At 56.4% G+C, this 25333-nt stretch overlaps 1 protein-coding gene and 1 non-coding gene across 9 annotated transcripts in view; both read left to right on the forward strand.

Moving 5' to 3' along the window:
* CRTC1 (CREB regulated transcription coactivator 1) overlaps positions 1–24351 on the forward strand; it is a 73757-nt gene extending 49406 nt beyond the window's left edge. For 2 of the 8 annotated variants that reach the window (XM_030304873.1, XM_030304895.1), the window contains 10 exons: positions 341–426; positions 4371–4411; positions 4899–5119; positions 9853–9986; positions 13204–13356; positions 13465–13515; positions 15681–15785; positions 18821–18907; positions 19527–19707; positions 21089–24351. In XM_030304873.1, the coding sequence (XP_030160733.1) occupies positions 341–426; positions 4371–4411; positions 4899–5119; positions 9853–9986; positions 13204–13356; positions 13465–13515; positions 15681–15785; positions 18821–18907; positions 19527–19707; positions 21089–21300 (1271 nt within the window). In that variant the 3' untranslated portion in view covers positions 21301–24351. Of the gene's footprint in view, positions 1–340; positions 427–4370; positions 4412–4898; positions 5120–9852; positions 9987–13203; positions 13516–15680; positions 15786–18820; positions 18908–19526; positions 19708–21088 lie in introns of all 8 variants that reach the window. The other 6 variants (XM_030304858.1, XM_030304863.1, XM_030304865.1 and 3 more) reach the window with 4 other exon arrangements.
* On the forward strand, positions 610–713 carry LOC115509481. Its single transcript, XR_003967380.1, has one exon. It is a non-coding gene; the product is annotated as a U6 spliceosomal RNA (small nuclear RNA).
* Positions 24352–25333: the final 982 nt, after the last annotated feature.

A 25333-nucleotide genomic window follows, 5' to 3' on the forward strand; every position in this document is an offset into this window, starting at 1 on the left:
GCCGGGAGAAATTCTCTGCTGTTCTCTGCAACCTGAGGCCTCCAGGACCTGCCATGGGAGGCAGAATCGATACATGTCCTCAGCTCCAGAGCTCCCGTTTTCATTTCTTTTTGAATCACAGGGTCTCTGGCTTGTTTTTTGTTTTTTAAGTGTTTTTTGTTTTGTTTTGAATGAAACCCTTTTTTGTACTCTAGTGCAGTCCCCAGAAGTTACTGTTGGGGCAGTTACACTTGTGTCATGGTTATGACCCTGTGTATGTCAGGGAAGCTCCCCACTTTGGTGCCACATAGCTTCAAAGTGAAAAGGTTCTGATTTTCTTTCTCTTCCCACCCCACCCCAGTCTTACTATTAACAGTCCCAGGAATGGAGGAAACCACATCGGAGACAGATAAGAATCTTCCCAAGCAAGCATGGGATACCAAGAAGGTAAGAGTCTAAGGGCTTTCAAACGGTTTTCCTTCTTGATCTTTTTTTTTTAAAAGCCTAGCCAAAGGTAGAGAAATAGCACACCTTCCCTGAAGTGTGAACCTCACTCAGATTTGACCAGGCCTGCCATTAGGGTTAAATAGACCTGCTATACTGGTCAGAAGCCATGAAGAATTAAAACCCATGTTTACTGTGGCAGCACATATACTAAAATTGGAACCATAGAGAGCTTAGCATGGCCTCTGCACAAGAATGACACGCAGATTCATGCAGTGCGCCGTATTTTTATGTATGGCGTTGGCTGTGAACCAGCCTTACTGTGGTGATCATTGCACAGTACATACAAATAGTGAACCTATTTGTCCAAGTCTGTGAAGATGCTCAGGGTTTAGAACCTATACCTCCTAATTCTTAGCCTGTGATCTTTCTGCTAACCCATAGTATTGGGTAATTGTCATTGTTTATACATGGTTACAGTCATCCTTAAACTTCCATTAAGTCTACTTGGAATTTTCAGTTGAGTTGAAATCTCTGTATTACCTCCAGGTCCAGAAACAAATTTCCCAACAACCTATAAAACGTCTAGTGGTAAGATAGAATTTGTGCCATGAGTACAAATTTCAAAGAATTTGAATAGAACAAAATACACTTAACACCAAATCTATTTTGAATATTAAAAAAACAACAAAAAACTAAAACCCATTGCTGGTCAGGGTGTGGTGAAAGGGGCAGCAACATGCACTGCTCATCCCCCCGCAGGAAATCGTAGGGAGGTGACAAATGAACAAACAGTGATGTGTTCCTCAAAGGCAGGTGTTCAGAACTTTCGAAATCAACTGGAAAGAACTTGAATGTTCGACAGTAGGGGGGTTTTATAACTGAGGATGAAAGCATCCTCAGTCCCCCATGCGGAAAGTTCCACACATGGTGAGCTGGGATTTTTGAAGGAATTTTAAAGGCATGAGTGACACTCATGATGGTACTGTTCTGTGGAAAGAACAGGATAAAGCACCAAACATTTCGAGATAGACAGGCACACCTCATTCTATTGCACTTTGCTTTATTGTGTTGCGTTTTTTTTACAAATTGAAGGTTTGTGGCAACCCCGTGTTGAGCAAGAATATCAGTACCATTGTTCCAACAGCATTTGCTCACTTTGTGTCTCTGTGTCACATTCTGGTAATTCTTGGAATTGTTCATATTTTTTCATTATTTGTTATGTGACGTTTGATTAATGATCACAACTCAAAGTTCAGATGATTAGCATTTTTAGAAATAATTTTTTTAACTCTTTTTTTTTGAGAAAGAGAGAGAGAGGGTGCAAGTGAACAAGGGGCAGAGAGAGAGAAGTGGGGCTCACCCGGGGCTCCAACTCATGAACTGTAAGATCATGACCTGAGCCAAAGTCAGATGCTTAACAACTGAGCTCCTCAGGCACCCAACTGTTTTGTTTTGTTTTGTTTTGTTTTGTTTTGTTTTTTAATTTATTCACTTTGAGAGAGAACATGAGCAGGGGAGAGGCAGAGAGAGGGAGAGAGAGAATCCCAAGCAGGCACTCCAGTCTCAGCGCAGAGCCTGATGCAGGGCTCAAACTCATAAACTGTGAGATCATGACCTGAGCTGAAACCCAGAGTTGGATGCTTAACTGACTGAGCCACCCAGGCACCCCAATAAAGTATTTTTAAAGTTTATTTATTTATTTTGAGAGAAAGGGGGAGAGAGAGAGAGAGAAAGAGAGAGAGAGAGAGAGAGAGAGAGAGAGAGAGAGAGAGAGAGAACATGAGTGGGGGAAGGGCAGAGAGAAAGGAAAGAGAATCCCAAGCAGGCTCTATGCTGTCAGGCCTATGTGGGGCTCGATCTCACAAACCATGAGATCATGACCTGAGCCAAAATCAAGAGTCCATTACTTAATCAGCTGAGCCACCCAGACACCCCAGCAGTAAAGTATTTTAATTAAAGGCACATAACTTGTTTTTTTAAAACACTGTCATTGCATACTTACACTGCAGGATAGTGTAAACATAACTTCTTTGTGCACTGGGAAACCAAAAAATTCACTTGACTTGCTTTACTGTGATATTTGCTTTATTGGGGTGTTCTGGAACTGAAGCTGCAGTATCTCCAAGGTATGCCAGGGTGTACACACAGATGCCTGGGTGTGATAGGACCCGTCCCAGGGGAGACGTGCAAACGGGGCGTGTCCCCTCGAGTGTCAGGTGCGGGCGCCATTGTCTGCCCTTTATCCGTGTCTGCATGTTCCAGTTTTGCACAAAGAAGGCATAGGATTTTCATATTCGGGGGAAAAAAATAATTCGAAAAGAATTCTGACAACCCGAACAAAATCGGGAAGCCACTGAAACACCTAGTCGCAGAGAGGTGAGTGGGTAAAGAAAGACATCAGGGTTACAAGCAGCCGAATGTGCTGCTGAACCATGAAGACGGGGAAGATGGTGGGGGTTGGTGCAAACACACTCGACATCCTGGGAGTGAGAAAAGAGGGCGGCAGAGCCCAGCATCATGGCTAAACTTTTAACTACCACGCAAAATGATGTGGCTGCAAGGATGTCAGTAAGGGAATTCCACTGGATTTGTGGGCAGTGGGGTAGGCGGGGGGGGGGGGGGGGCAACGATGGGTGAAGTTTTAATACTGTTTAGAAATCCACTGTTATCTCCATAATGTTCGTGGAATGCTTTTGAAAGGTTCTTTAGAAAGTCATTGTCATCACGCTTTGAAAAAATCCGGTAATGAAGCAAGTGTTTACTCACAGAATTAAGGAGCCAGTGGCCAAGTACAAACCTGTCCCTCTGGCATTTTCTGCAGAGGCTTAATGCTGCTGGCCGCACACCACCCCTCAGGGTCCCCAGTCACTGTGGGGCCCCCCCCAGCCCCTCCCCCCCCCCCACACACACTGGGTGTGCACATGGAGTCTACAGCCCTCCGCCAGTGCATCCACCTTCTTATCTGATAATCCCTAAAGAACACATCAGCCTGAGGGCCTGTGAGGCGGATGGAGAATGAGGGAAGGTGACACAGCCCGAGTCCTCCTCCAGCACACGGGCTCTGTCCGGTCATGTCTGCCGCCATCCGGCGGGTTTCCTCCTTTGTCCTTGAGTGAGAGTCTAGGGGCTCTGCCTAGAGCCTACAGTTCTTGGCTGGCATAGTGGCCCCAGCTCGAAGAGGAGGAAACCAGCCAGGGTCCTGATGCCAACAGGGTTTCCCTGGGACCCCCTTCCCAGCCCCACAGGGCAGGCAAAGTCTTCATCCTCAGGTGGTGGGTGCGTGGGAGCACGCACAGCACCACGGTCCCTGTGGGAGCCATAGCTGAGGGACCACGGGAAGGTGGGTCAGCTAGGGGCAGGGAGCGCCCTCTGTGCGTTCATGGTGCCCAGTCTGAGCCTCTTCATGCTGCCCCACATGATGTACTTTCCTGCCGTAGACAAGTGGATGCTGAGCAGAGGTGGCCCCTGCCCCGGGATCCCCTCCCACTCTGATCCAGGAATGGAATGGGGGATTGGTTTGGGGTGCCCACGTTTCCAGTGGCTCCACTGCTGAGGTGGTGCCTGGGGTTTTCGGGTGTATAGACCGGAAAAACCACCGTCTTCCCCAAATGCCTGCTGACAAGGGACCATGTCACTCCTCTGCTGTGCCCAGCTTATGGGCAGACAGCTAGGCTTGGATGTGCCTGCTTGCCACCAAGGGCAGGGGCTGGAGGTGGGGGCTGTAGAGACCCCTCTGCACATAACTCTTGGTTTTGCCCCTGGGCATGTCTGGGACAGGCCCCTCTGCCTTTGAGGTTGCCTGGTTCTGGTTTGTGAGACGTTCCAGGACCTGATAAACTCCCTTCTTGCTGAGCGTCTCCGGCCCTTGTGGCATGGTCAGCCATGCCCTGAGGAGCCACAGCACGCCAGGAGGCCCGCTCAGTGTCCGCTGTCTTCTCTTTCAGACGGGGTCCAGGCCCAAGTCCTGCGAGGTCCCCGGGATCAAGTAAGTCTCAGCAGGGCCCACCCTGCATGCCCAGGGCTGTCAGGGCCGCTCAGATGACCCCAGGGCTTCCCGTCCGCTAGCTCACAGGCTGCAAGTCCTGACAAGAGGGGCGCCACGCCGCTGGCCGCCAGTCAACAAGCCTCACAGGGGGCGGGGGGGGACATGGGTCCCTGCTCCCCTTCCCTGCCTGAGGTGGCCGAGCCCCGCCTCCACCACCCCTGCTCAGCTCCAGCTTGCCCGCTCCTCAGACACCCCCTGTCCCTGAGCCGCAGGAGGACCCTCACCCCAGCCTCCTATCCTGCATAGATAGGTAGGCTGCTTCCTAAGGTCCCATTGGAGGTGTAGGCTGACAGTCCTCTTCTGAGCATGGCAGCACCTAATCTTTTCGCACCAGTCTCCCCCGACACCTCGCTCCCCCGCCACAGCTTCTGGGGAAGAATGGGCCGGCGAGAGCTCACCTCCCCCCTCTGTCTGGCCTTCCCCCCAGCATCTTTCCATCCGCTGACCAGGAAAACACTACAGCCCTGATCCCCGCCACCCACAACACAGGGGGCTCCCTGCCTGACCTGACCAACATACACTTCCCCTCCCCCCTCCCGACCCCACTGGATCCTGAGGAGCCCACCTTCCCCGCGCTCAGCAGCTCCAGCAGCACCGGCAACCTTGCGGCCAACCTGACTCATCTTGGCATCGGCGGCGCCAACCAGGGTAAGGCCAGGCCAGGAGGCGGGAGAACTTCCTTCCCTGGCAGAGCTGAGCAGCTAGTGAAGACAACACATGGGTTTGGATAAAGATTTAGCAGGGTGACATCCAAAATGCTGGGCATGGAGTGGGAGGCAGAACCTACCACAGGGGCTGGGCTTTCCCAGTATTGCCCAGGAAAGGCATCCCAGGCAGAGGGCACGGCTTTGGTGAAGGCCTGGGGGTGGGAAAACTCAGCGGTGTCCCCAGGGATCAGACAGTGGTTCTGAGGGTGTACTGGGGGCTTCAGAGAGTCTGGGTGAGTCCAGAACATTCTAGGAGGGGAGCCCCCAAGAGCTTGACCCGGCCGGGGTGTGCCGGGCTTTCCCCCCACCTCTCCTTGTCCTCAGCTCTTCATGGAGGGCCAGGACCAGTCCTGACCTGCTCCCCCCACACTCCACCTGCTTGGGACACTCCAGTCCAGGACACATTCATGGGGACATCCCATGGGCCCCTCACCTTCCTAATATCTCCCAGTGCTGCCCAACCCTGCTTCTCTGGGGACGAGCAGCACGGTTTCCCAGTGGCTTGCCTCTTCTGTTCTCTTGCCTGCCCTGACCTGTTGATGCATCCCGTCAGCCCCACCATTGGGACCCGGGCCAACCTGGACCTTCTCTACCTTACATGGCCTCCACCTGCCTGCCCACCTCCCCCACCAGCTCTCAGCCTCTTCTCAGCCAGGATGGCCATCACCTCGTGGCTCTCGTCTGCTCAGGATCTTGCACGGGTCCTCGGTTCCCTCCCAGTGAAAACCTGAGACCCCTGGGGCCCGGGAGATCAACTACAGTTCACCCTCCGACTTTGTCTCCCGCCCCCCACACCATCTCCTCTCTGGCCAGCGAGCTCACCTCAGGGCCTTGGCATGTGCCACCTCTCTTCCACAGTCCCCTTCCTCCAGGTGGCTGCAGGACCCCTCGCCCACCCCATCCCTGCTCACACCTCTTCTCAATGAGCCATCGTGGCCCCCTGCCCACACTCTTACCTCCAGCCTCTCACTCTTGCTTTTCTTCATTTACCCTGCTGCTGTTGAGTCACTACTTTGCTCTCATCTGTTCCCTGGGCCAGGCCTGGCTCTCCCACATCCCCACTATGACCCGCATGTCCCCAGTGTGATTCTTGCACCCATGTTGACTGTGGGATGTGTGGGTTTGCATCCAGAGAGGACACAAGGCAGCCCCAACAGCCTCATGGTGGGATGGGCAGAATGTGGACCCCTGTGTGAGTCCACACATGTCAGGACTTGGTGACTGGTGAGAGCGCTACCTTGCTGCCCTGCATCCTGCCCAGGAGCCGATGCTCGCCCAGTCCATCTGCCTGTCTTACCTCTGTCCCAAGCGTGGTGGGCAGCATCATGCAGGGTTTTCTGAGAGAGAATCACACGCTCTAATTCACATTTGCCACAGCCCTTCTAACCACCCAGGGAGAATAGGCTATCAAGAAGGGTGCCAGTGCTAGGGCAGGGCCCCACTGAACACTGTAGAGAGACTTCCAGGTGAAGTTGTCTGGCCCACGTTACAGGGAACAGAGGCACTTGAGCCGGAGTTGTTCCGGGCTTTGGTGCTGACAGGACCAGAGGCAGGTGAGGGGTGTTAAGGACAGTGCAAGTGTTCCTAGGTTTCTAGACTAGGAAATAGAGGCCAGAACAGTGAAAAGTGGGGCAGGACCCTGGCCTAAGAGCATTGAGGCTCTGTTCTTGCGTGTACATACCTGGCCCCGTGCCCACCGAGGCTCAGCCACTAGGCGGAGGGCGTCAGCTTCCACTATCCCCCCCACCCCCGGGACAAAGTGAGCAGATTCAGGGGATCCTGAGACCCATGGCCCCCTGAGAGGTGGGTGGGCAGAGAGGGTCCACACAGGCCTATGCAAAGCAAGAAATCAGCAGGTTGGCTCTGGGGACACTGGAGGGGCCCCCTTTTGTAGGCACCACTGTTTCCTGGCCCCCCTTTTTTCTCCTCACGTCTTGCTGTGGCCTCCAGAGCACCACCCCCTCCTCCAGAGGGTCCTTGGCAGCCCCCCAGCACCCGCCCAGGAGCTGTGCACCTCCAGCCCATGCCGAGTCTAAACAAGCACAGGAAAACACAACACATGTGAAAGCCATAGACGCGGGAACAAGCGCAGACCCCGAGCGTGGGGCCCAGACCCTGGCCCTCCTGGCTGGGAGCGTCAGCCCAGTAATGTCTGACATGTGTTCGGTTGTTTGCGAACCTGCCGCTCTAGCTGCTCGCCTGGCAGGGGCTCCGCTTTCTGGGCGCATTTTAAATCAAGCCGAGCCGCTGGCCCCTGGCACACGTGGAGATGGCCCCCCCCCCCCCCAGCCCACCCGCCAGTTGGAACGTGAGCCCCTCGAGGAAGAATGGGAGGCTTCTGCCTCCAAGGAGACAGCGGCCCCTCTCGTTCTCTTAAACATTTGCTGAGGTCGTTTTCCTGGTCGTTGGCCAGAACCTGGAGGAGGGCAGGCCCGGGTCCTCCTTCCTGGCACAGCTCCAAGGCCTGCCAGCCCCGCATACGAGGCTTGCGTGCCTCTGGCTGGGCCCCTGCCACCTGGCCTGCCCTCCCCTGGCAGCTCTCCCTGCCCGCCCCAGACTTCCCTTCCAGCTGGCCTCACTCCTTTTCCCAAAGGTGATCCAGGTTGCCAAAAGGAATTCAACAGCAAGGCGTCCGTCCGCCCTCCCAGCCCAACTGGCCTCTCCTGGGGTGGTGGCCGCCCAGTGTGAGACCCAGGAGCTCACTCTGCAGCCCAGCGGAGGATTAAAAACTCCCTTGTACTCAAGATAGACAGAGGCTGGCAACCCAAGCACCAAATCCAGCCTACCGGTGTGTTTTGTCTGGCCCATGGTTGCATGCGTGATGCTTTGAATCAACATCTGAAAATCAGGAGAGTGTGTGTAAAACTCTAGACTTCTGGCTTCTCTTGAAGAATCAGAAGGCCCAGCAGTGGTGGGTCGAGTTCGTATGCCACAGGCCCCTCCTGCCCCTGTTGCCCCACTGACCCTCTCTTGGTATTTGCCTCTGCTGCTCACTGAGCCCTGACGTCTGCTCCCTGGGTGTTGAGTGCTCACAACCTGAAGGATGTCAGAGGCAGTGGGTGCTCAGAGAAGAGGAGGGAGCAGCCTGTGGTCCCGACTGTGTTCCCTGACTAGGCATCTCCCGGACTCTTCCTGCTCAGGCTTCTTGTCCGTGCCCCCCTTGATGCTGCTGTGTTTGCGGCAGCTTGATTCTGGGGCCCAAGTTCTGTGTATAACTTGGAACCCGGGGCTCTGCCTTGGGAGCACTCTGCCAGGCCCTCCTGCAGTGCACGGCTAAGTGGAGCTGCCAGGGCGACTGAGGGGAAGTGCAGGCGTGACCAGGCTTGCCTCGCACAGATGACACAGCCAGTGAGCAGCCGCCCTGGGCGGAGAGAAGGCCGCCCGTCATCTCCCCCCTCAGTGTGTGCTGGGCGCATTCCCACTGGCCTGTGAACCTGCCGTCTCACCTGCTGGAACAAGGTTAATCTGACGGCCCTCGGCAGAATGGGGCCAGCTACCCCAGGTGAGTCAGGCTTCTACACCACCGGCCTTGACTGCAGGCCAGACTGTCTTGAGAGCCTGCTCCCAACCTCATTAGGGCCTCACAGTGAACTCTTAAGGGTGGCTGTGATCATTTCCATCTCAAGGACAAGGAGACCGACTGGGAGATCAAGCCAATCCCCCAGGGCTCCCGCAAGCATCAGGAGGCCTCTCCCTGGCACCGTGCCCCAGGATAACCCAGCAGGCCCCAACTGCTTCCATACTGAACTTGACCTCACTCAGCTCCTTCACAACAGACACGTCCAGGGATGGGATTCCAGGGGGAGGGGGCCAGGGTGACGGAAGGGGCAACACGGAGCCCTCCTGACAGGAGCTCGATCAGGAGCAAGGGTGTTGGAAGTAGAGAGTAACTGAGTTTCTAGGTTGGGCAGCCCAGCAGGGCTGATGGTCCAGCATGGAGAGCACATGAGGTGAGAGGAGAAGGTTGTGGACATGAGATGGGGGAGGGGCTGCCAGATACACAGGTCTGGGGCTGAAAGGAGGTCTGGCTGAAGGAATAGTTCATTACAGGGTGGTACAATTTTGAGAGCATGAAGCTGTAGACGAAACTGCAGCATCTGGGCAGGACCAGCTTGCTTGAAGCTAACCAAAACCCAAGCCAGTTTAGGCAAAAAAAGGGGCACCGATAATCTCCCAAAACCAGGAAGCACCACTGTGGCTGGATCTAGAGCTCAGGTGCTGCCTCTCCTCAGCCCCTGATTCTCCAGCTGGCTCTTCCCTTTGCGGCCATATGGTGCTCTCCTCACACAGCTCCAGACCTCCTTTCTTGGAGTTCCACCAGAAGTCCCAGGGCAGGCTCTCATTGGGCCAGTCTGGTCACATGCCCATCTGGGGGCCAATCATGTGGTGGTGCAGAGGCAGGGAAGTGCTGATTGGCAGGGCCTGTGGGACACGTCCCTGGGAGGGATGGCAGGATCAGTGGGATAGTGCTAGCCAGCATGGGGATGGAGCAGGAAAGAGAACAGAGTCTACACAGGTATTGGGGCCTTGGAGGGGGGCACCCTGGGTTTGGTGATCAGGACACAATGGATTCTGTCTGAGTGACTGGGCTGCTCCCAGCAGTGACCAAGGTGTGTGAGCAGCCCTCTGGAGGCCAGAGTCATGCCCACCCTTCTCTCCTGTTCTCCCTTTCAGGAATGAGCACGCCAGGCTCCTCACCACAGCACCGTCCAGCTGGCGTCAGCCCATTGTCCCTGAACACAGAGGCAAGGAGACAGCAGGCCCAGCAGGTGTCGCCCACCCTTTCCCAGCTGTCACCCATCACTCAGGTGTGAGGGCGTGGTGGGGTGGGGCGGGGAGGCGTGGCCTGCTCTGCCCCTCAGGGAAGCCTCCCTCTCCTTCCAGGGGCCTATAGAACCTTGAAGACAAACGTTCCCAACATTTCTGGCTATTTGTCAAAATTTCAAGCGCATGAAAATGTATTAAGTACTGGCCTGGAGTCTCTTGTAGCTGTCATGGGCAGATTTGTGTGACTGGGTGTCCTTCTTTATGTCACTTTCCCTTCTTGAGGATCTAGTTGAATTTCTCCAAAATGAGATGTTTAGAGAGGTTTTTTGTTTTTTCAATTTACCATAATTTTGTTTCCTCTGCTTTTTTTGGTAGCTCATATGTGTCTAGGAATTGGTCTCTTTCATCTAGATTGTACAGTGTGCTGTCATATGATCATTCATAGCACTCCTAATTCTGTTCTTTGAAGTTGGTCGTAATGTTCCCACTTTTGTTTCTGGTTTCAGTAATTTGATTCTTCTCTTTTTTACTTAGTCAATTTAGGGCCTTTATGGCCCTAAATTAGGAAGCATTCCCTCCTCTTTTGTTTCTTTGGAAGCATTTGAGAAACGCTGGTGCGGATTCTTTAAATATTTGGTAGAATTCACCAGCAGAGCCCCTGGGTCTTAGCCTATCCTTGTTGGGAAATTTGAGGGTTTTTTTTTTTAAGTTTTAACTTAAATTCCAGGTGGGTAACGCACAGTGTAATATTAGTTTGAGGTGTATGATACAGTGATCCAGCATTCCATGCATCACCCGCTGCTCATCACAAGTGCACGTCTTCATCCCCATCACCTATTTCCCCCGTCCCCCCATCTGCCTTCCCTCTGGCAACCATCAGTGTGTTCTCTGTGGCTAACACTTGGTTTCTTGGTTTCTCTCTCTCTTCTTTTTTTCCTTTGCTCGTTTGTTTTGTTTCTTAAATCCCACGTATGAGTGAAATCATACGGTATTTGTCTTTCTCTGACTTATTTCACTTAGCGTGATACTCTCTAGTTCCATCCGTGTCATTGCAGATGGCAAGATCTCATTCTTTCTTTAAATTTATTTTTACTTAGGGGCGCCTGGGTGGCCCAGTCGGTTAAGCGTCCGACTTCAGCCAGGTCACGATCTCGCGGTCCGTGAGTTCGAGCCCCGCGTCGGGCTCTGGGCTGATGGCTCAGAGCCTGGGGCCTGTTTCCGATTCTGTGTCTCCCTCTCCCTCTGCCCCTCCCCCGTTCATGCTCTGTCTCTCTCTGTCCCAAAAATAAATAAACGTTGAAATTTATTTTTACTTATTTATTTATATTTCATTTTTTGAGAGAGAGAGAGATTGCTTGAGCGGGGGTTGGGGGTGGGGGAGAGAATCCCAAGCAGGCTCCATGCTAAGCATCACAGGGCTCAATCCTGTGACCCTGGGATCATGACCTGAGTCGAAATTAAGAGTTGGCCACTCAACCAGCTGAGCCACCCAGGTGCCCCAAGATTTCATTCTTTTTTTATGACTGGATAGTATTCCTTTTTTTTTTTTTTTTAAGTTTTTAAATTTATTTTGAGAGAGAGAGACAGAGAGAGAGAATCCCAAGCAGGCTCCACACTGTCAGCCTGGAGCTTGACTTGGGGCATAAGCCCACGAACTGTGAGATCATGACCTGAGCCAAAATCAGGAGTCAGATGCTTAACCCACTGAGACACCGAGGAGCCCCCACATCTTCTTTATCCATTTATCAATCAATGGATACTTGGGCCACTTCCATAATTTGGCTATTGTAAATAATGCTGCTGTAAACACTGGGGTGCATGTATCCCTTTGAATTAGTATTTTTGTATCCTTTGGCTAAATACCTAGTAGTGGGATTGCTGGATTGTAGGGTAGTTAGTTCTGTTTTTAACTTTTTGAGGAAACTCCATATTGCTCTCTAGAGTGGCTGCACCAGTTTTCATTTCTGTCATCAGTGCAGGAGGATTCCCCTTTGTCTACATCCTTGCCAACACTTGTTGTTTCTTGTGTAGTTAATTTTAGCCATTCTGACAGGTGTGAGGTGATAGATTGGCATTTCCCTGATGATGAGTGATGTTGGGCATCTTTTCATGTGTCTTTTGTCCATCTGTATGTCTTTGGAAAACTGTCTATGCATGTCTTCTGCCCATTTTTTAATTGGATTATTTGGTTTTGGGGTGTTGAATTTTGTAAGTTCTTTATATATTCTGGATACTAACCCTTTATTGGGTATGTGATTTCCAAATATTTTCCATTGGGAGGTTTTTGATGACTGATTCAATCTCCTTTCTTGCTATATAGGTCTATTCAGATTTTCTATTTCTTCTTGGATCAGTTTTGGTAGTTTGTGTGTTTCCAGGAATTTGTCCGTTTTGCCTGTTTTTTTAAAAATCCTTAATAGGTAATATTTTTGTTGTCTGTTTTTTAACATAACCTCAATGGCACTATCTACCTATAACACAACTGATAGGCATACCTTCCACTGCCTGGCCTCAGCCCGTTCCCCTCTGTGTCTCCCGCCTGCTTGTTCAGATCAGGCTCCAGACAGAGCCATGGGTAGCTTCTGGCAGTGTGTCTTCAGTCTCTCAATCTGTGACCCCTGCGCCTTCTCCCTTAGACCTGCCTGCCTTTCCTGGAAACTGTTTTTTGTTCATGTAACCGCCACTTATTAGAGGCTGGGCCTTCTGTTCTGTGTTATATCCTGTAGCTCCTGGCCACATCCAACCTCCCTGAGAGGGCAGGAGCCCCAGCCTGCCCCAGGAACTGTCCATATAGACTCACAAATGTTGAAAACTTCCCTCTAACCAGGAAAAATTTCTCTTTCCACTCCAAGAAGGCCTGAGCTGATCGTTACTGAGTGGCCACACCACCATCTCCATCACCCAGAGTGGTCTAGGCACAGGCTGCCTGCTGGGTTGCCGGAGTGTGGAGCCCTGAGCCTGAGCGGGTATGGAAGGTAGTGCCCGCCTCTCGGCGTGTGGCAAAGGAAAGGCTCGTTGGGTGCAGGGCACAAACAGCTGGATTAGAAGCCCAGGTCCTGTCCAGGTGCAGCCTAACCCTCTGTGGCCCTGGGAGAGGCCTGTCCTCTCTAGGGGGTCCAAGGTCTGGATGCCCCTTTGTTTATCCATAACATCTTTGCTGAGCATGCCAGGCCATGGGGCCCCCCTGGGGACCAGGTACTCATAGTCTGGCCTCTTCTGCCCAGTGGCCTCCCACGTGACGCCCTCCTCTTCCCCCAGGCTGTGGCCATGGATGCCCTGTCTCTGGAGCAGCAGCTGCCCTACGCCTTCTTCACCCAGGCGGGCTCCCAGCAGCCACCACCGCCACAGCCACAGCCCCCTCCACCACCACCACCTGCGTCCCAGCAGCAGCCGCCCCCGCCACCCCCACAGGTGCCCGTCGGCCTCCCCCCAGGCGGCCCCCTGATGCCAAGCGCCAGCCTGACGCGGGGGCCCCAGCTGCCCCCGCTCGCGGTCACGGTACCGTCCTCTCTCCCCCAGTCCCCCCCAGAGAACCCAGGCCAGCCGCCGATGGGGATCGACATCACCTCGGTAAGCCTAAGATGGGGTCGTGTGGGGCCTGGTTCGGGGCGGGGGGGTGGCTCGTGGATCCCAGGGGCTGTGGGAGACCCTCATTGGGCTCCCAAGGCCCAAAGACTCAGGTGTGTCTGGCTGAAGCCTCCTCACGGCTCCCCTTCAAGACCAGCTTGGCCAGGGGTCAGGGCTGAAGCAAGCACTGCCGGGCCAAGGTTGTCATCCCTTGTACTGATGGGGAAGCTGAGACACAAGCAGGGATCATTCGTCCCAAACTTCACCCAAGATGGACTATATATACTGTGTCTGACTGCAAAGCCTCTCCCATGCCCTTTGATGCCCAGTACTTCAACCCTTCCCATCCAAAAACGGCTCCCTTGGAGGCAGGGAGGACACAGAACTCTCAGGGCCTGGGGAACAGACTGCTGGGACTTAGGAGGACAGAGTTGAACTTGGAGGAGAAGGGATGAATCCAGCCCTGTGGTTCATGCAGCACAGTGCCCTGGGCCAGAGACGTGCAATTTAGACCTTGGGACTCCCTGCTTGGGGCCTGGGGTCCTACAGCTCAGACCATGGGACCCTTTGCCTGGACCTGGGCTCAGGGTAATGGGTGCTTGATTTTGACCTCTGCACCCCCAAACCTTCTCGAGTGTTCAGACTTTCACCTTGGTTGCCCTGGTGGGAAGGGAGTGGTCTCGGCTATCTTTGACCATATTTAGAGCAATGGGGACTACGTTTAGGGTACAGCAAGCCCTCTCCACTCAGCCCTTGGCTGCCAACCCCAAGATAAGTGTCATCAAAACATGATGTGCTCTGCAGAGACTAGGCCCCCTGAGCTGGGTGGGGTAGGTGAAGAGAGACCTGTTTCCAAGCTGCTCTGACCCCTCAGAGGGCAAACCCCAGGGGTCCCCCGGACAAGAATGCGCACAAGCCTTTTCTTTGTCAGAAACATGGCTGGTGTGGGGGCAGCTCTGATGGCGGAGCCTGCTTGGAGTACCTCATTCCCTGACGCCCTCCAGCGGTGATGCCTCACTTTTGAGCTGGGCAGACAATGGAGGCAGGGATGTCTGGGCCAGGTGCACAGATGTTACCCCTCCACCCCCAGGGCTCTCTGTTGCCTTGCGCCCCTTGGGGGCAAGGGCTCTGGTTGCCTCTTTCTTGAGTTCGTGCAGCCTCCAATGAGCAAGGAGAACATCCCTCTGGACAGTTTCCTCTTTCCAACTCTGAGAAGGCCCGAACCGGTCATTGCCAAGTGACCGTGCTGGCGCCTCCCACACTGATACCTTGCCTATTGTGCCCCCGTGCCCCTCCCAGGCTCAACCCCTATTCCAGACTACTCAGAACAGGCCACTGAGGAAATGGAGGAGACCGAGCATTTATGGGGCCCTGGGCTGGTCAGCCGGGCCTCAGTGAACAACAGGCCCAGAGAAGTCAGGGAGCTTGCCCAGAGGCACACAGCAGGTCCTGGGTGGACTGGGACCAGAGCAGGGGCTAAATCCAGGTCCTGCCCCAGCCCGTCCTGCCCCTGGTGAGAAGCTAAGGCCCTCTGTCCTTCAGGTGAGGAGGTGGCCGCCCCTGGGAAGTCTCTGGACAGCAAATGCATCAGGCTCGTCCCAAGCGGTGCCGGTGTAGTGACTGCCGGGTACCGGACGTCTTGCGGTGTGCCCCGCATGGCCTTGTTTGTCGGTCCCACCACCCCTCGAGGTGGGCAGGATGTGCTGTTGCCCAGAGTCGGCAGCAGAAGGCGGCGGCTGCCTGCCCGGCCCTGGGCCTTGTGTTGCCCACGTGCGTGTGGGTGTGTCTGTGTGTACACAGGTATGGCTGTGTGCACACGTGTGTATGTGGGTGCGGGTGTGTGTTCGTGTGGGTGCTCTGAAGCCTGCCAAGCTAAGGTGGACCCCTCCGCCCCCCGCCACGGTCCTCCGGCGCGATTCCGTGAAGCTGGGTTCTCTGACCACGCCCCTCCCCCTCCCCCAGCCTCCGGGAGCTGGGTTTGGAGACACGTGCCCGAAAGGCCCCGGGCTCCGACAGGGCTCAGGGACCCGCACCACTTGCAGGTGCTCCTGGTACCGTGCTCACCCACTGGGCGGGGGGTCTTCGGGGGGATGCTCGGCGGGGAACGGCCAGTCCCAGGAAGCCAGGCCCGGGGCCCCTCGCGCGTCCTGACCTGTCTGTCGTCGCAGGCGCCGGCTCTGCAGCAGTACCGCACTAGTGCCGGCTCCCCGGCTAACCAGTCTCCCACCTCACCTGTCTCCAATCAAGGCTTCTCCCCCGGGAGCTCCCCGCAAGTAAGGGACACCGCCTCCCCCCTCCTGGCACCCCGCGCCCCAGCGTTGCTTCGCGCCCCCTCCCCCCCCGCGTCCCCCACCATCTGTGCCTCGCTCCATCCCATCTCGTCCACTCCGCTGGGGCAGGGAGGAGAAGGCGTCGCCCCACCAGGCCCGGCTCAGGAGCTGCCACGTTCCCGCCGTGTCTTTGTGGCCGGTGCGGAGCCCGAGCTGGAGGCGGTGGGCTCCTCGCCTGCCTTCGTGACCTCGGTGTTGGCCACACCCCCAGGCTTCTTGCCAGGGTCACCCCGGGGTCCCACAGCCTGTGCACACATCCCCACGCGGGCCTGCCCGCCCGAGGCTCCCCAGAGTGGAGGAGGGCTCCACCTGCTCTGGGGCACAGCTGAGGTGGTGGCCGGCCTGTGACTGGGGCTCTGACTCCTCAGACTCTTCTCCCTCTGCCTCACAGAAGGGTGTGTCCTCACAGGAAGCTTCTCTGAGTGGGGTCCATGTCCCCATCTCACAGATGAGGAGACTGCGGCTTGCCCCAGGCAACAGGCGTGACTCGACCACATCCATCAGATTTGGGTTTTTTCCCCAACGCGGTTGGACCCCAACCTGTGACACACATACATGCAACATACCCCCATCTGGGTTCCTCAGGAGTCCCCTTAGCACAACTCTCAGCTTATAACCAAATTCTGTCTGCAACATTCCACCAGAGAAGAGGTGCCCACAGAGCTGACATCAGGGCCCGAAATTTCCAGGCTGTAGAGCCTCCTCAGGACCCCGCCACGCCGTCCCCAAAATGTCACCAAGCTGAGAAGCTCCTAGGAGCCTCTTAGCAGTGCCTGAGGCCCTGAAGCCTCATTTTTGGTTCAGGGCACAAAAGAGAAAGGATTTTCCTCCCCTCCTAAAGAAGGAGAAGAGCTGTCTCACCAGGCAGGACCATGCAAGAACAGTGTTGAGTTCCCTGGTCCGGGGGACGTGTGGCCCGCTGTCCCCATTTCCCCAGCTCTCAGAAGTACGCCCACATGGGGCCCTGTGTGTTGAGATGGCAGGTGTCCTGTTCAGGAAAGGCTGTTCTCATGGTTCCATCTGCTGTAGGAGGAGCTCTCCTAGGATCCTTCCTCCACCACCCAACAGTGGCCTGGGTCCTGCTGGGACCATCTGTGTGCAGCTTCCTGCTCCATAGGCAGGTGGGGAGGGCATCAGTGAGCTCAGGGCAGGCCAGAGGTCAGTTTGGTATCTGTGGGCTCTGGATACATCGACACCGGTTCTGAGCCCTGGTGGCTCCCGAGAAGTGTCTAGTCTGGTCACGTGGTGTCATGGGATGCCGAGGAGGGGGAGAAGCTGGTCCAGGCAGGGGAAATGGCGAGTGGGGCCTATTCCTGAGGCTGGTCCTTGAATAATGTCTCTTTTTGTACAGGAGGCAGGAGAGGAATTCGGGGGTGGAGCAGATTTCTCAGTAGAGATTTGCCTAGACCAAGGCGGGTTGGTCCATCCTCGGCAGAAAGCGTGTTGCCGTCTTGTGAAGCCTGTGTCTGTGTGTTGGTCTGTCCATCCATCCGCTGGGTGCTGGCAAGGGAGGTGGGCCGCTCAAGTGGCTGTGAGGTCAGGGCTGTCATGTTACCTGGACCCAGCCAGACATGGGCCTGACATGGCCAAGAGGCCCACTAGGGGGCAGACCATGCTGGGTGGGCGGCGCCAGGCCTGGCTTCATGCTGCACCTGGATCCCTAGGTTGCACTCAGTGGCCCCGTGGGCCGGGGCCTCCCCTCACCTCCCCGGCCTCGAGTGGACATTGTGTCTGTCTGGCTGCACCTCGGGCCTTAGGCAGCTGGCCTTTGGTACTGTGTGCTGTGCTCCTCCCTTCCACCCTGAGCAGACCTTTCTGGCAAACTCTGATGGCAGCCTCACAAACGAAACCTTAGCCTGGGTCCCCTGCTTGTGTTGGGCCTCTTTGAGTCCAAAGCCACGGGGATGGAAACAGGTACCCCAGAATAGACCTGCTGCTTCTTCTATAGGGAAACCCATCCACAACCTTGCAGCCCCCTTTTCCAAACCTGAAGCTGGCTATATTTAGGGCAAAGGTGGCATTTTTGCCACATTGGCCGTTTTTCTTTCTGCTCTCAGCCCACTGACCAAGGAGGAAACAGACTTGTGTCCGGGCTGGGGATCTGTTTCCTGCGGCCTGGTGCCTCATGTGAGGTCTGGCCACGATGCACTGGCTGTCCCTCCTCCCGTCCATGTCCCACCGGGCTCCACCCTGCTCTCTCTCTGGCATCATAGGAATAAGCAGGGGCTCCAAGCTCTTGTTTCTGGTATCTCTTTTGCCTATGAGGGTCCCCAGTCCCCTGCTCTTCTGGGAGCAGACCTGTCTCCCGGCTAGCCGTGGAAGAATGGGAGTTGGGCTGCCTGCCCACCCGTGGGTCCTCGGGTCCCCCAGGCAGGCAGCCATGGACAGATAGGTAGACGGGGCTTTCTGTGTGCCTGTCTTATGTTCGCTTGGCCAGCATCTGGCTCTGTGCGCCTGTCCTGTCCACATGTATGGCCTGCTACCATGTCCCATGTCTCCCTGGGGGCCTGACAAGGTTCACCAAGTACACTTCTCATCCTGAAATTCAGAGCACCTACTGCCTTGGCCCCGGTCACATATTTTACTCTGGAACCCTTCAGGCGGGGTTCCCAATCCCTGTGGCCCCCCTGTCTTCCATCTGATGGAAACCAGGTCACCCATTCCTGGGTTCAAGTAGAGGAGATGGAGGATGGCTCTTTGGGGGCTATTGGGATACTGAGGCCCCCCAGGAGCAGGTGGCGGAAAGAAACATCCTGAGATTGGGGAGCACCCTGCTCAGAGTGAGCCAGGCACCCCTCCATCCTGGAAGTTGTGGGCTTTCCCAAGAGGCCTGAGGTAGATGCTCAGCCTTCTTTATCCTGAGCATCCTCCGGGAAGTTCCAGGGGCCTCCCTGTGGGCACAACCAGCCTGAGCCCCAGCAAGCCCCCGACCTGGTCTTGGGGACCGTGATGACAGCAGGCCTCTCTTCTGTCTGCAGCACTCCTCCACCTTGGGCAGCGTGTTTGGGGACTCGTACTATGAGCAGCAGATGGCGGCCAGGCAGGCCAATGCTCTGTCCCACCAGGTGAGCGGGTGCCCGGGTCACAGCGCCCACAGCTTACCCGGACGCTTACCCGGACCCCGCCCGCCCCTCGGGCGTGAGCTTCGCTCTTAAGGCTCCCTCCTGTCTCCAGGCCTTGGAAGGGGTGGCTTGGCTTATGCCTCCCCAGGCATCTGTGCCTGGCCCACAGAATGAGGCCAACAGCAGAGGGGGAGGAAGGGTGGGCGGTGAACACTGGCAGGGACAGGCAGTGGCTGTAGCATCGGTGCCTCGGCGTGGGCCGTGCATGTGGGTTTACCGGGAGGTAGAGCTGGCTCCGCGTGGAGGCCAGGGTCTGGGGCGTGTGGGCATGAGAAGGGTTGGCCGCTTCCTGGAGCAGGTCACGCACCCGTCCCTCCTTCCATCCATCCATCCATCCAGTGAGCCCTGAGGGGGCCGTGTGCAGGCAGGCCTCGGCAGGTTCAGAGAGGGCGGAGGGGGAGACCCTGGGCATAGGATCTCATGCTCAGCAGCCCCGAGTGTCTGAGCGTGGGTGCTGGGCGTCTTGCAGAGGAGGTGGTCCCGGCTGCCACGGGGCAGGCCAGCCGGCAATAGCCAGGGGCTCAGCAGGGCCGGCCTCACGCCCGTGTGCTTCCCCTGGCAGCTGGAGCAGTTCAACATGATGGAGAACGCCATCAGCTCCAGCAGCCTGTACAGCCCGGGCTCGACGCTCAACTACTCGCAGGCGGCCATGATGGGCCTCACGGGCAGCCACGGGAGCCTGCCAGACACACAGCAGCTTGGCTACCCCAGCCATAGCAGCATCCCCAACATCATCCTCACAGGTGAGGCCACGTGTGTGGCATCCCGGCCGGGGGTCTTGGGCAGAGTGGGGGGCCCGGCAGCTGCGAGAGGCCTCATCCCCGGGAGAGACGGCGCCCCCGCCCTGCACGATGAGTCGTGACAGGACTGGGCCGAAGGAGGCCAGACCCCACCAACTTTGACTCGTTGCCGGGTTGTGGGACAGGCCAGGGGGACACACGCCGGACCCTGAACCGGGCTTCCAGTGTCCCATGCTCAGAGCAAGAACAGGACAGAGCCAGTCACTCACCCGGCCCCGTATCTGCTCCCCAGGTCCCTGAACCCCATTAGCTGAGAATAGTGGGATTGCAGGTGACTAGGGGGTGGGCCCTGCACGGCAGGGCTTGTCACATGCAGCCAACATACATGCGGCAGGCCACACAGCAATGAGCATCCCAACGAGCACAGCGCCCAGGCTCCTAGGGACGTGCATAGCACACGTGAGTAAGTCCCTGCTCCACGTGGCATAGAACCCAGACCCTTTGCTGCCTCTGTTCCACCCTGTAGATTGTGGGTTTTATTGAAGAAAGAAGCAATTTTCTTCTAAGCCAGGACTGTCTCAGGATTGAGGGTGACACCCCCTGGTGGTCCCGCTGACATCTCCAGGACGGAGAAGTCCGTGGCCAGGACCCCTAGAGGCCTAGTGCTTCCTCCCTGCCCCAGGGGTGTGAGCAGTGGTCTGCAGGAGATGCTCTGGGGGTGGAAGCTTCAGACTCGAAAGAAGGATCAGGCTCCTGTGATGGCCACAACAGCCCAGAAGGACTTTTATACCCCTGTCTCAGACTGGGAAACTGAGGCCTAAGGTCTCATTGCAAGTAGAAGAGAGAGCCTAGGTTTGAATCCGGGTCTCTCTGGGGAGAACTCAGACATCCCCCCAACCCACAGGGAGGGTCCCTGATGCACACGTGCACACACACCCCGGTTTGCTTCTCAGTGGCGTACATGGAGGAGACCTCCTGGCAGAGCAGGAAAGGCCCCTGCTCCTGCCAGGTCACACTAAACATTTGACCTGGCTCTTAGCTCAGGGCTTCCCAGCCTTGGCACTGCTGATAACGAGGGGCTAGATCTTTCTCTGGGGTGGTGGGACCATCCTGTGCTGAGCAGCATCCCTGGTCTCCACCCACCTGATGCCACTAGCATTCCCTCTTCTCTAGTCATGACAAGTAAAAATGTCCCTCGACATTGCCAGTGTCCCCTAGAGGGCAACCCCCCACGTAAGCACCCCTGGTGTGGCCCAAGCCCCTCTTCCCTGAGCACTGACAGGGGCCGCGGAGGCACAGGGCGTGGGGTCAGAGAGCCAGGGCCACGCTGAGACTTGTTTGTCCTGTGTCCCCCCCCCACCCCCACCCCCACCCCCGGCTCCAGTGACGGGAGAGTCCCCTCCCAGCCTCTCTAAAGAACTGACCAGCACACTGGCCGGGGTCGGTGATGTCAGCTTCGACTCGGACAACCAGTTCCCCCTGGACGAACTCAAGATTGACCCCCTGACCCTGGATGGACTGCACATGCTCAACGACCCCGACATGGTCCTGGCCGACCCGGCCACCGAGGACACCTTCCGGATGGACCGTCTGTGAGCTGCACACCCGGCACATCGCCGCCCAGCCCCCGGCTCCATCACCCCGCCGGTCAGTGGTCCCGACGGCGTCTCCCTGAGCCCAGGGACGGCCGCGCTCCGTCCTTCGCAAACGGCCGAGCTTGTGATTCTGAGCTTGCAATGCCGCCAAGCGCCCCCTGCCCACCCGCCCGCCCCCCAGCTGTCCACCTCCCTTGGGAGGCCGCGTGTCACCCCCGCGGAGACTCCCTGCGCGTGCTCTCTCGCCCCCCACCCTGGGCCATGAGCCGTCCCCCTGTAAAATGCGGAAAGCGTGTTGGGGAGGGCCGCCGGCCTGGAGGGGGCGCTGTGGTCCACGGCGGCGGTGGGCTGAGGTGCATTTTCCGACTGTTGTCCAGCTCTCACTGCCTTCCTTCGTTCCTGGTCCCCCGACCTGCCCGCCACCCCCAGCCCGAGGTTAGGTAGAGAGCCAGCCCCACCCTGCCAAGGGGAGAAGGCACCAGAGAGAGGGGCAGACACAAAGCGAAATAAACACTATTTTGACTGCTGTCTTTTATATTTCTGAGCACATTCAGAGAATGCTAGAATCCATCCCATGGAGGTAGAATATAAAAGGTGTGAACAGAGCATGCAAAGCAGCTAAATCTTCCTGGGGCCCTTGCTCCCGCTTTGCCCACCCCCAGCCAGGTCCCTCTGTGGCCGCCTTTGCCCTGAAAGTGAAGCGCCCGGCCAGGACGAAAGGGCCTTCCAGGGGATGCATGTGGAGGCAGGGGTTGTTTCTGGGGGTTGTTTTCATCTCTCAACCTGTTTTCATCTTTTCTTCTCTGTACCTTGGTCACTGTCACTGTTATTTAAAGAATGGGGTGGGGAGGGGGCGGCCAGGGCATTTTTGTTGTGTTATTGTTTGTTTGTTTCTTTTGGTTTGTATTTACACTTTGGTTGTAGACAAGTAGCTGACTCTTTTGATCCAATACTTGCCTGAGAGCATGTTTTTATTCCAGAAATCCCATGTTATATATTTTTTAAGCTAACTGGAAGCAGTCTGCTGCCTGCCCGGATCTGAGCTGTGTCTCTGGCCGTTTTAGCTAAGGCCCACATTATCTCAAAACGGAAGGGCTGAGTGAGGGCGGATTGGGCCTGGTAGGCTCTCTGGCAGAAGCTTGAGGTGGCTAGAGGTGCCTCCGCTCCAGCCACGTGAGAGGCAGAATTCCAGGAGGGAGCCACGGCTTTTATTAAGGGTCTCTCCGAGACCCAGCTCTGCCTGGCCATCCTCAAGGTGCCCGCTGGTCTTCAGGGAGGACTAGTCCCAGACCCCGAGACTGGTGGCAACTGCAGCCCCTCTGTCCTGACATCCCCAAGATGAGGCTGTCCTCTTGCCCCCCACCCCGAGAGCCAGCTGACATTCGTCCCCTTCAGCTACCCCTTTCATGGTTCCTCCCGGCAGGGCTGGATTCGGGGGGCAAAGAGCAGTGTTGTCGTAGCGGGAGGTTTCCAGGTGCCTCTTGAAGTGCCTCCGGAGGCCGTGGTGACCATCAGGGCTCGGCCACCGTGCCGGGGGCTGTCCCTGTACCCTCCAGGCCCCGGGAGGGGTGACGGGGCTGTCTTTGTTTTCCGTCAGCTGCTCTGAAATAGGAACTTCTGTTGCAGTCCCTCCGAAGCCGCATCCTGAGCTCTTGCTGGCTCCTTGGCCTGCAGGCCGGGCCCGCACCTTCTGCTCGGTGTGATTCTTCTCTGTGGCGTCGCAGCCACTGCCTCTGGGTCTCAAGAGCCCTCGCCTCTGTCCGTGGGAGCCAGATTTGATCTAATGACATCCATCTCTCTTGTTCCTGGGCCGGGCTGTTAGCACGTGGCCAAGTGACTGGGCTGCCACAGGTGTAAGAAGGCCCCCTCCTCAGTCATTTGGCCCCTGATACCCTCGTCTGGGCTAAGGGACACGGGGTTAGTCCGGGGTTAGTCCGTCCAGGTCAAGGGCCCAGCCTCTTACTGAGGTAGGGGCTGGGAGCAAAGAGTGAGACTTTTTTTTTTTTTTTTTTTTTTTTTTTTTAAGAAAACTACATGTACATAGAAGAGTTTGATTACCATTAGACTTGTATGTAGAACTTTTTAAAAAATGGCCTTAATAAAATTATAAACCTTCCTGGATGCAATTTTCAAACAAGGCATCGTGGACCCCATGTGGGAGCCTCGTCAGCCCGTATTTCCTGTCTGCCCGGCACCCAGTTCTCAGTGCAGATGGGCAGGAGAGGGAGGGTGTCCACCCCTGCAGCCTGTTTCCAGCATCCTCTTGGCCAGGGGCACAGGCGACATTGTATTTACATGGCCACTTCGGCTCATGAGGGGCATAGGTGCAGTTTTCCCAGGGAGGGGGTCCCAGCCAGGAGCCAGTGGCCAGGCATCCCTGTGTCCTCAAAGGGTTCATACCCCTGCCTGGGCCTGGGCAGACCTCCTGAGGTCTGCAACAGGGGATTTTGTTTATTTCTTAAATATTGCTTCTCTACTAAATATTCTTGAATTGCCAAGACTTCCTGAAACAGGACAGCCTAAGGGAACCAGCCCTTTAACTTGTGATGTGAAAATACTGTGATTTCAGGCGAGCTGCGCCGTGAGGGGGTGGGCCGGGGCCCCTGAATATTGTATATAGACCCCGCCGCCTGTGTCCTCGCTCGCTCGTTCTGGACAGGCCTGGATGCTCAGCCCACATGAAGTCAGAGGCTAGGCCTGTCTGTCCCCCCACCGCTGCCCCCTGAGTGCTCCTGATTTCAGTCCCCTACAGCTGTGCGAATTTCTGCCCCAGGAACACAAACCGAACAGTGTGTTCCCACCTGCCTCAGTTTACCCTCTGTCCTCCAAGCCCCCAGGGCAATGAGTTTATTACCCCCACAGAGGCTGTGGGCCAAAGTAGAGCCCGGGATCAGCCCCTCTCTGTGTCCTTCAGAGAAGAGGGTTTATGCCACCACCCATCAAAGTCACCCCCCACACGCAGTGTCCAGGGCTGATGTGGGGGAGGAGAAGGGGTCTTGTCGGGATCGTGTTCCCTGTCACAGGTACCCATGCCAACCTCCTTCCCCACTACGTCCTTACCAGGGAGAAAACAGGCAGCACTCTTCGGGGACATCCCGCATTCCCCCCACCCCCGCCATTCTCCTCACATGCCCTGCTTCCTTCTGACATACTTCTGGGCAGGAAGCGGTGGGGGTGGGGTGGGGTGGGGCGGCCCCTTGGGGCAAGAGGCCCTGAGACCCTCAGTGGAAAGCTCAGGGGGCAAGTTGACCCTTTAGCAAAATTTAGGGGCCACAGCTGACAGTATCCAAAAACTGTCTACACTCTCCTGTGGGGGATAAGCCAGAGAAGGAGCCCTAATTGTGGTGGGTCCAGTCCCCCCTGCCATTGCTGTCCATAGGATTCCCTGGGACTAGCAAGGCCTAAGGGGAGGGCAGCCGTGTGTGTTTGGGGCCTTGCCCCAGCAGCACCTCCACCCGGACCTCCCTGCTGGCTTCTGAGCCACCTGCCTGCCCCAAGGGTGTGCACTGAGCGCAGGGGTCCCGAGACACTCAGGCTGGCCTTTGCAGCCTCTTTCTGCTCTTGTCTACTTGTGGGTTTTGGGGGGCTGGGAAAGGAGGGTTCTGATGTCCGTGTGTTTGGCATGGTTTCTTTGGGTGGCTGAGCTCCCCGGAGGATGCCTAGCCAAGTGGGCCCTGTGGTGAGGCCCGTGTGTCATAGTGGGGCAGATGAGAATGGACATCGAACGCTCTGAGACCCCCACACGGAGGGTGAGAGGCTCTGTGTCCATCCGTATGTCCAGCGGTGGGTGTCCAGTTTTTGAGCTGTATGCCAGGTGCTAGCTGTGGCCCGGTCAGGATGGGAGCAGGCGCCGGGTCTTTGGGGGGCTGAGTGGGGCTCAAGCAGTAGAGACTGCCTTCCCCACCGTCCAGCATCCTGGGCCCAATGAGCCCCCATGAGGGACTATCCTTAGAGGGGCCCCCAGGGCAGCCGAGGACACATGGGAACGTGCCCCCTCCCCAGACCTCCACATCTCAGCCGACCCTGAGCTGGTT

Source organism: Lynx canadensis, chromosome A2 (genome assembly GCF_007474595.2).
Source record: "Lynx canadensis isolate LIC74 chromosome A2, mLynCan4.pri.v2, whole genome shotgun sequence".
Lineage (NCBI taxonomy): Eukaryota > Metazoa > Chordata > Mammalia > Carnivora > Felidae > Lynx > Lynx canadensis.